Raw genomic sequence first — 10,494 nt, 5'->3', positions numbered from 1 at the left:
CCCCATTTTTTAATTGGGTTAATTAGCATTTTAAAGTCTAGTTTCTTGAGTTCTCTATATATTTTGGAGATCAGACCTTTGTCTGTTGCGGGGTTGGTGAAGATCTTCTCCCAGTCAGTAGGTTGCCTTTTTGTCTTAGTGACAGTGTCCTTTGCTTTACAGAAGCTTCTCAGCTTTAGTAGGTCCCATTTATTCAATGCCAAAGGTTTTCTGACCACGCACTCCCCTCTCTGGATCCTCTCAGTACAGGAGCAGAGCCTCTTGCCGGGCTCCAAGGACCTCACAGACAGCCCCACTATTTTTCAATATGTTCCTCACATACATATTATTTCATGGAAGTATTGGAATATTTTTGGATGCATTTTGAAAAATATCCAGATACAAAATATTTCACTGAAACTAGTTATATTATTAGCTATTACATGATACACTTTAAATTTTTTATTATATTTATTTATATAATTGTGTGTGTGTTTGTGTTTATACATGTGGACATAAATATGGACATCCATAAACAACCTGTAAAAATTTGTTCTTTTCACTTTGTGAGTCAAAAGGATATTAACTCAGGCTGTCAGGTTTGGTAGCAAGAACATTACTCACTATGAAATTAAAAAAAATCAAAAAATTAAAAATCAAATAGAAACAGGTTTCTTAGCAAATTTGAATCAGGAATTTTCTTATTACTTCTTATAAATTATTTATTTTAACTAAATTGTTAGGCCAACTGAATTATGAACAAATTTTTATTCCAACAGCCTTAAATATTTTTATACAAATTAAACTCCTGACTACTTTATCATGGGTAGATTATTTAATGTGCTTTTTTTGCAAAAAGCTTTGTAATCAGTTTCTCATTAATATGAAATTGTATGCCATCCATTGCTTTGTCTGTTTGGGTTCATTGGACATGTCCACAGAGACAATATTTCTGTCAGAATGATGTAATCATTGTCTCAAAATATGAAGCAATTAATGTCTCTATAGAGAATGATCTTCTTTTTTGATGTCTTTTAATTTTATCTGTGGTATTTTCCTTATCCATGTAACAACCTCTTGAGGTCTAAGTGCTTAATGTGAATGAATGTCTTATAATGTATTTGTCTCTGAGAGAGTAGAAAAGAAAATGACAATTAAATGAGTCAAAAGGAACAAAATTCTAGTTTCTTTACTTCACATTTTTTCCTGGTAACAAACAGATTTAAGTATTAAGTCTCACAATTAGCTTTTACAAAAAATAAATAAAATTTAGCCTTTGACATTCTACAACAAGGTTTTTAATTTTGTCTTGCTGGGAGTCTGAAACATGCAAGATTGCTTGGAGAAAGTGTCATGAATGGATTATAATGAGTTAAACATACAAGCTTTTCCTATCTATATAAACACAATAATTCTTCTTTTCTTTTGCAGTTTCTTCTTTGTGGCATATGTGGAATACTGTGCGCAAAAAAAAAATCAGGACTTGTTGTAAGTTTTTGCCTTGTTTCTATCCTATATTGAAGGGTTTGAAATTCAAAACAGAAATTATAACTAGAGTACTTTTGTCTACTTAATGTTGCGAATTCAGGATTAAAGAGAAACTAAGAAGCAAATTTTGAGTTCAGTGTTCCAAAGAAAAGTATCAAAATGTTAGAGATAAGTAAAACACTAGGCTGGACAGTGGTGGTGTGTGCTTTTAATCCTAGGATTTAGGAGGCAGAGGCAGGCAAATTTCTGTGAGTTCAAGGCCAGCCTCGTCTACAAGAGCTGGTTTCAGGACAGGCTCCAAATTTACAGAGAAACCATGTCTTAAATAAAAAAGTAAGCAAAAAACCAACAAAGTTCTTGAAAAACATCTTAGATATACTTTAAATACTTGAATATTTAAACTTTAATATTTGCTCTACATGAGAGTCTTCATATTTTTTTTCCTGTAGAGACACTCAAGAAATTACCTGGGTCTTTCATAAAACCTATTCTGTGGAAATTTGACCTGATTAAATATAAATCTGGGACTGAAGATTACTTATATTTTTTCTGTGAGACTAATTTTGCAGAGCACCTAGAAAGAGGTGGTATTTGGTTGCAGTTGATTCTTTTAAAAGATATTTAATAAATTTTTACTACTCTCAATACATATATAATCATTTTTGGATGTTCTATTGTAGTATCAAAGGATTCTGGAATAGGCAACATACTCCCTGTTAATTCTAATATTGTCTGTGAGGGAGCCCTACATGCTGAAGTGAGGACTCAGTCCTTATGACATTTTGTCAGAATTGAAAAGAAGGAAAAGGCATGATTTATTCTACTGGTACCATATAAAATACCATAAGCTTCTATTAATTGGCAAATTTAGTTACACAAGGGACCTGGAGAATGTTCTTTGAGCTCAAAAATGTTTTCCAATAACAGGTCATGTGTGGGGTCAGAGTAGTAAGTGTGGGGGGGGGCTTCCCAATCATCCTCATCTTCCATCTTTCTTCGTGATAATATCTACTCTGGAAAGGCAGATAAAACGTCCCCTGTGGCATCCATGTGTAAACTAATTGTTAAACATTTGAAGGAAATGGGACTGTTAGGGGAAGAATGTTTATATTTTTAGTTGGCAGTTATAATTATTCTATTACTCTTTAAGTATGGCCTTTATTCTTTATGCACTTTTAAACTATCAATACCAGTTATAGTTGTATTGGAACAGTTTGTTTAGAAAAAAACAAAAGAAAGTAAAAATGAATGGAAAGGATGGGAGATCATTTAATATTGTATGTGAGTAAACACCAAAATATGTACTCAAGAAACTTTAAGGCAAGTGAGTATCAGTTAAATTAGTATATAAATGGTTAATTTTACTTGTTTTAAAATACAAATTATAACTAAATAGAACAATTTTGTAAATTAGTAATAAAGTTTCAACAATATATTCAATAAGATGTACAAAGATTTTATTGTTTCACCATCGGGTTTTCAATCCTGACATAAGCACAATAAGTAAGGCAGCATTATCTTGGAGAAATGAAGCAAATGACTGGACAAGTAGAAATCTTTGCCTGTCAAAATTTTCTTAGTGCTGTTTCAAACATTCATGGCCTGGTCCTCTCCTAGTGCTTCACTGAAGGATATAGATTGCAACACTATTTTGATAATTTTTCCTTTCTCTACTCCTAAATCAATGTACTCTCCTCCCTCTCTCTGATATTGACCATGCCATACTTAATATGTTAAACCTCATTGCAGTAAAGTATATAAAAATTGCATAATTAGAAGGAATTGTGCAAATCCTTCTAATGAGAAAGGCTGCCTCACTTAGGGCCAGTACTCAAATATTACTTGTAGAGCTCAACTAACTGTTGAAAGCAAACAATATCTTATAATGTAAAAAATACATTCTAAAATATGTTATAAAACTCTGTCCTAAAGAATTATTAACACAACAAATAATATCAATAATATCCAGGAAGGTCTTCTGAAAAAGTTATGACTTTTTTTCTACTAGCTGTCCAAGGACAAAGCAAAATTATTTTCAGGAAACTATAAATGTACTTTTTATGATATGTGTGTGGTGTGTCCAAGGGTAAGAAAGGTTTGCTGGGAGTATAGTACAATTGTAGAGTACTTGCCTAGCATATGAGAGGTTCTGTTTGACCCTAAGAACTAGGAGAAAAGTGTAATTGACTACTGTGCTCCAGAAAAGGAAATATGAATGGATAATAAGTAAGTATCATCCTCCAAAGATCCATTATATCCTATAGGGTAATTTAGACCAGTTTCCTAAAGCAAATACAGTTATTATGAGGTTCTTTAAAGAATCAACTAAATATGTTTCCTGCATAAGAAGCATATTACTGCTGCCAAAGGTCCTCCATAGATTGATTAAGCATTTTAACTCTATGAATATGAGACCCATATTGAACCAGTAGTAAGATCAAGAATAAAAGCTATGTTCTATGTTTCTTAAAAACAATCAAACAACACTTTTGAAACAGAAGCTGTGTAATATTTGCTGTGGTGTCTCAGGGCAACAATAGATTTCACTGATTTTGAGTCAAACTATGGAAAGGTCCAAAGATGCTCATTTGTGGAAATACAGAAAAATAATTTAACTAATTTCCCCAATTTCACCCTAAGTAGAAGTTACCAATACTTGGAAACTTGAAAAGATTTCAGAATTAAACAGAATTTAAGTCAGAGAATCTGAACTCATCACCATTCATTTCTCCAAATTATATTAGTGTTTCTTTCAGAAGACCTCTGGGAGGGATCACCAGGTGATGACTCTTCCTCAAAGGCATGCATATTAGAGACTGGAATTATTTTCATCTGAATCTAGCCAAAAGATAAATTTAGTTTACTTCAGAGTTTCATAAAATATATACCATTGGTTTTATTTTAGAAGTTCTATGATGTACTTTCTCTGTAGTGAATCAGACTGAGTGAAGTCTTCACTGACTGGCACCTGTCACCTCTTTATAATCAAATAGAACACATTCTTTTTATTAAAGGTTTACAATCCTTGGCCTGCAGCACCACAAGGCTCTATGTTCTGAACATCTCAACTTTATCAACTTTAATATCCTCTTTCTTCTTCTTCTCAGATGATCCTCTTTTCAGCTTGTTGTATCTGTGGGCTTATTGGTGGCATCCTGAATTTTCAGTTTCTTCGGGCAGTTACAAAGAAGACTTCATCAGTGTACCCGCTGCATCTCGCTTCCATGTCTTTGGCATGTATTGGCATTGGGGGATGTACTCTGTCTTCCTGGCTCACTTGTCGTCTAGCCAGCTATGAGCAAAGGAGAATGTTCTCAGAAAGGGAACATTCCCTGCATCATTCTCATGAGATGGCTGAGAAAGTGAGTTTTGTCATTTTACCTCACACTGCTGCCATGCAATGTACACCATAATCTAGGAGAATCAATTTACAAGCTTAGATGGAAATTTGGGGATCACATTTTGTAAGTTTGACCCTGTCAGATTAAGAAAATGTTGTTTTAAAATTAGTTTCTTTCTGAAATTCAAAAGCACAGCCCTATTTAGCACAATTTTTTAGCATCCATCTATTCAAAACCATAGCTCCTGAAATAGCATTTCACAAAATATTAAGCACCTTACTGAGGAAAAACATACACTAAATACAGCCTCTGCTTAATAATGCCATCTTTAGAAATCACATGAATTATCTTATCCAGTACATCCTTTGTGCTTATAAGTTGATGTGTTTGATTATATAAATTGGATCCTCAAGCAGAAAAAAGCTCTGTAATAAGGTGACATAAACCTTGTCTATGAGTGCAGATATTACAACACTTATAAAGCTTCATTGAGCTCTCATCTAAACTTCATGCATATCTGGATAGCTTTTTCTGTATTTTACACAATGCTGTTTGAATAATTGTATTATGAAGCTAATTCAAACAGAAAGTAATATTAGTTGCATTAAAAGGCAATTAGTATAGAAAGAGCTGTGTGTTCCAATTGCATTTGGTATACATTTCCAAACTCAGTTCCTGTTACTTCATCTATTGAGGAAGAGATAAACATCTGTAAAAATTAATTAACTAAATCAGTGGGCAAATTATATTTTGATTTATTTCCTAAAAATAAAATTCTACAGTAATAGCATAAAAGAAATAGTAGTAATAGTTATGCATATTTCTTTATAATTTTATTTTAAAGTTAATAAATATTTTTTGTAGTTTATCTGGCTTCCTTTCATATCTTATCTATACATTAGGAGAAGCGATTCTCATTTGCTTTCCCAAGAAAGTAATTGTGGACATATTTGTACATTTAAAATAAAAGATTTGACATTATATTAGAAAAATTGATGTCTTCATATAGGTAATTAAAATAGAAGATAAGTACATACTGTAATAGATGCTCCTTTATGCTCTATTTTTATTCTAATGTTATGCTAATTTTATGCTAACTCTTCTTTGTATTTGTTTGTTTGATATTTATTGTATAATTGTTATATTTACATTAGAGATTGAGAGCTATTGAAATAACCGACATGCCCAGCTGTCCGATGATGCCCCTGACACCAGAGTTACCTACAAGGTATGCTGACTTCTAGGGAGTTACTATGTTGGAATGGTGCTACAGAAAGCACTGCCTTTATTAGAAAGCCATGATGCCAGTAGATCAATCTGGACTGATGGTATATGTTCCTCAAAGTATCCCTTTCAGAAGAGCTATCCTGAGGAGCAGACATAACCTACATGGCAGAAACTTACAGCATCTAAGTTCATGGGGAATTTCTTTTTTTAATATTTATTTATTTATTTATTATGTATACAATATTCTGTCAGTGTGTGTGCCTGCAGGCCAGAAGAGGGCACCAGACCTCATTACAGATGGTTGTGAGCCACCATGTGGTTGCCAGGAATTGAACTCAGGACCTTTGGAAGAGCAGGCAATGCTCTTCACCACTGAGCCATCTCTCCCGCCCCATGGGGAATTTCAATTATTCATCCTGCCTCTAAGCATTCAAGCACATCTCTGCTTGGATCAATTATATTTCTCTTTATTCTCTGCTGCATCACAATTCTGACTCAGTTTCATCATTCACATATGAAACTTTTCCTTTTAATAATAAATGAGTCTGGATAAACATACACTGTGTATTTCTGTCATAATAATACTGAATGAACAGATAATCAAATTTAAAATTAATATAGTAAAATGTTTGTATTTAAAATTTCTATTGGTAAAATTAGGTGATCTATTACATTTCTAGTTGTTAACAACAGTCAAGGCTCTTGATTTGATCAAAGATCCTAACTGGAAATACAGAAAGTTACATTTTCAGTCCATTTGAAGAAAGTATTTTTATAGATATTCTAGTCTTCTCAGCTAAATTAGAAGTATGATCTTATTAAATTGGAAAAGCCAATTTGCAAATGAAATGATGAGACTCACCGATTTAAAACTAACTGCCCTATAGTTTCTCTCAGTAATTTTACTGTATATGAGTCTGAGTGATTTTAGTTAAGAAGACTCTTGAATTTGTAAGATTTTAGAAAGCATTTTTCAAAAAACCTTACACTAAAAGATTGATACTATAGTTTTATGGAAGTTAGGCATGCTTTTTTTTCCTTTTTGTTTTTCATTTGAACTCTTCTTAGAGAATGGAAATGGCAGATGAAATTCTTATTTCTATGCCCTTATTAGTTTGCTTTTTCAGCCATGCAGTGGTGGTGCACATCTTTAATCCCAGCACTTGGGAGGCAGGGGAAGGCAGATCTCTGTGAGTTCAAAGCTAACCTGGTCTACAAGAGCTAGCTCCAGGACAGGCACCAAAGCTACAAAGAAACCTTGTCTCAAATAGCAAGCAAACAAACAAAAACCCCCAGAAGTCTGCTTTCTCTCCTAGCAGAATAAAGAAGAAAATGTGCTTCATTAAACTTTATAAATTTGGGAATTGAGTTTGGTTAATCTTCCCATTAATCAGTTTTTTATCATTATAAGCCTAACACCAACCCAATGACCCTTACATTTCTATATCTGCTTTCATTGTGCCTTCCTTAGGAACTTTCCCAACAGAAACAAAATGGAAATGAGTATCAAGCAGAAGAATATGAAACCAGGAGTTTTCACTTGAAATGTTTTTGCTGTCCTTCAGAAAGTCAACTTGAAGTATAGAATTTCCAATCTTGAATAAAGGACAATTTTGCTAAGATAGATAGATAGATAGATAGATAGATAGATAGATAGATAGATAGATAATATATTATCTATAATACTATTATAAATGTTAACGAGACTCTGATCTCAAGACTGCTTTTCATATAATGAAGGACCTAATAGCTGGCAATGTGGCATAGTTGGTAGAGTGGTTACCTAGCAGCTCAAGCATCTCACTGACAGGCAAATGACACATGCCTGGGTTACTCCCACTCCAAATATGTGCATGAGGATTATAAATTTAAGGTCATTCCCCAGGTACATAGTAATTTCTTCCAAGTATTGGCTATATCAGACCTTGTCTAAAAGTCAACCAACCAACCAACTTAACAAACAAACAAACACAGTCAATAAGTTATATGAATTTAAATAACCTAAATTTTAAATAGTTTCTATAATTGCAAATGAAACTCTCTATGTTACTTTTTCATGTCTGTGTGTTTACATCTTCACAAGCACATTTTTGTTATTTCTTAGTAACAAGAACATTAAAAACATGCCCCACGTTTTCATCGCCCCCGTTGCTTTTTTCTGTGTAAATGATAATGTCATTAAAAATAATTTCCTGTCTAGGCATGATGATTTACACCTAGAATATCAACATTCAGAAAACTGAGGCAGAAGGATTGCAAGTTTGAAACAACTCTGAGGTACACTCAAGTTTTACATCAGTCTGGGCCACATTTCTAACCCCATTTCAAAACAAATATCTGTCTCACTGTGAATATCTTTTAGTTTATAAACAAAAGGCTCCACAGTTTTTTTTTTTAATTTTCTATAAACACCTGTAGAATATTTTGACATTTTGTTGATGTGATTGGCAGAGCAGCTGTGTTTTGGCAAAACCTGGTCAATTAGGCATCTTCTTTCTGGGTTAGCTGATTCCAAAAGTGAGTTGAAGTAAAGAGGGGAAATATGGGCATGTGAAAAGATAGTGTATACCTTGTGTATATAATCCTGGGCTGTCACTTCAAAATTTTCATGTGATTTAAGACTCCAATAAATTTTATTTCCTAAATCACAACAACAGTATCAATCATTGTCCTTCCCCTCAAAATGCTCTTCAATGACTTGTAATCTCTGCTTTACTACTAAGTCTTACTCTGAAGTGAGTTTTAATTCATTCATATTATTTTGCTAACAGGAAATGACAGAGAACATGAGCAATGGAGGACCACAGCTGATATTTAATGGAAGAGTACAATCAATGTTTTAAAGAAGTGAAAATTTTTCAGGTTGTTCATGAAGTTCATGAAGAGGTTGAAGTCTTGGGAGCTGCAGTTAAAACATTTGTTGCATTTACAGTTATTTCTCTTGAGCAGCCACTAAAATTATTCCTTCTCAATCTTGCCTCACGTACCATCAGCCTTTTCTATAGGGTAAAAGCTTTCCAGAAACATTGTAGATTTTAGTCTCTTCAGAAGTTGTTCTGAAAAAGACTTTTCCAGAAAACTAAATGAAACAGTTATGATTACTACTATACACAAACAGCATTTGACTAGCATGAGCATTTATGAATAATTCAAAAGTAAACACATAAAGAACTAACAATAACATATTGGAGTCTTTGTTTTGAAAGACTACTGACTTCAATTATATTAAGAATCAAAGCCTCAGTAATGCCTTGTTGTAACATTGTAATTAATTTCAATTTGTGAATGAACTACATTTCATAGTTTATTTGTAAGCTACAAAAGGTGCAGCATAAAAGGTGAAATTTTAGTGAAAGAATATTAATCTGTATGATATTTTTGCACAAATTAAAATATTGTTCAAGACAAATAAGTATGTTTTCACCATACTGTGCAGATTCATCTGCATGTTCATGAGATAATTTAAAAACAAAATATGTGTTATACATAAATGTAAATATACTGTAAATAGAGAAAATTCATGCAGCATATATTTATAGCTACATGAATGTAAATAGAAAATAGTAAATAAGTTGTGTGGGTATGAAGGTAGTCTATCAGTTATAGGAAGAACATTAATCAAAGATTTACATGACTATAAAGTCACAGACTTAGTTTCTACTCTTCCTGTCCATTTTCTTCTTTTTGTTAAGTATATTGTATGTAGATAGAATTGTGGCTTACGTTTATAGAGCTGAAAAACTTGAATACTGAATCATAAATTACATAGTTATTGGGCATATTACTGTGATCATGGTGTTTATATAAAAGTAATTTTCAATATTTATCTATAAATATAACTTTAATCTTATATCTCTATATTTATAAACCAAAGTTATTATTTAGGATTATTCTTGATATGTTAATTTCAAATAACATTCATCCAAATTTAATTATACAGAAGGAAAGATAATTTACTACCCTACATGAAGTTACTACTAGATTTGTTATATTTTATTTAAGTGTCTTGTGTCCTTTGATGATTAATATAAAATAATACAGAATGGTCATATTTGGGCAGGTGTATATTGAAAGAATCTGATGGTATTCTCAGTAAAAGAAAATTGAAAGATAAACTGACATTCATATAGCTAGATTCAAATCTTCTCTTCCACAATGGAACAATAAAATAACAACACAATATGTATAAATGAGTAAATAGCATGGACTTCAAGATGTTTCTGAAAATTAATTTCCGCCAACCTCCAAAGTAATATTTTAAAAAAAGTAATACTTCACTATATATTTTTATTACTTGCCAAAACTAAACAAATTTCAACTCATTTTTATGAGTTATTCAATTGCAGGAAACTTCATACCTTTATTGCTCAGCATAAGAAAAGATTATAATCACAAGAAAGACAGGAGCTTTTATTGTGCTAACAAAACAGCAATAATTTGGTCTATGAGCCTTTGGCAA

At 32.4% G+C, this 10,494-nt stretch overlaps 1 protein-coding gene across 2 annotated transcripts; it reads left to right on the top strand.

The window, feature by feature from the left end:
* Positions 1 to 4,574: 4,574 nt before the first annotated feature.
* Tmem196 (transmembrane protein 196) lies at positions 4,575 to 9,892 on the top strand. Of its 2 annotated transcripts, none has more exons than XM_050133180.1 (2): positions 4,575 to 4,829; positions 8,807 to 9,892. In XM_050133180.1, exons 1-2 carry the CDS (start codon positions 4,575 to 4,577, stop codon positions 8,876 to 8,878), a joined length of 327 nt encoding a protein of 108 aa, XP_049989137.1. In that variant the 3' UTR covers positions 8,879 to 9,892. The 2 variants fall into 2 exon arrangements, with proteins under 2 accessions (XP_049989137.1, XP_049989138.1); XM_050133181.1 differs by lacking the exon at positions 8,807 to 9,892 and adding an exon at positions 5,963 to 6,174.
* Positions 9,893 to 10,494: the final 602 nt, after the last annotated feature.

Source organism: Alexandromys fortis, unplaced genomic scaffold (assembly GCF_014885135.2).
Source record: "Alexandromys fortis isolate MF-2015 unplaced genomic scaffold, M_Fortis_MF-2015_v1.1 scaffold_493, whole genome shotgun sequence".
NCBI lineage: Eukaryota > Metazoa > Chordata > Mammalia > Rodentia > Cricetidae > Alexandromys > Alexandromys fortis.
Note: the sequence above shows the minus strand (reverse complement) of the source record. Positions and strands in the feature narration are given on the sequence as shown.

Bases quoted from the DNA above. Each gene is read 5' to 3' on its own strand.
- Tmem196 (XM_050133181.1), top strand. From the start codon at position 4,575: ATGATCCTCTTTTCAGCTTGTTGTATCTGTGGGCTTATTGGTGGCATC. The intron at 4,830-5,962 runs GTGAGTTTTGTC...TATTTACATTAG, and splicing joins CTCATGAGATGGCTGAGAAA to AGATTGAGAGCTATTGAAAT.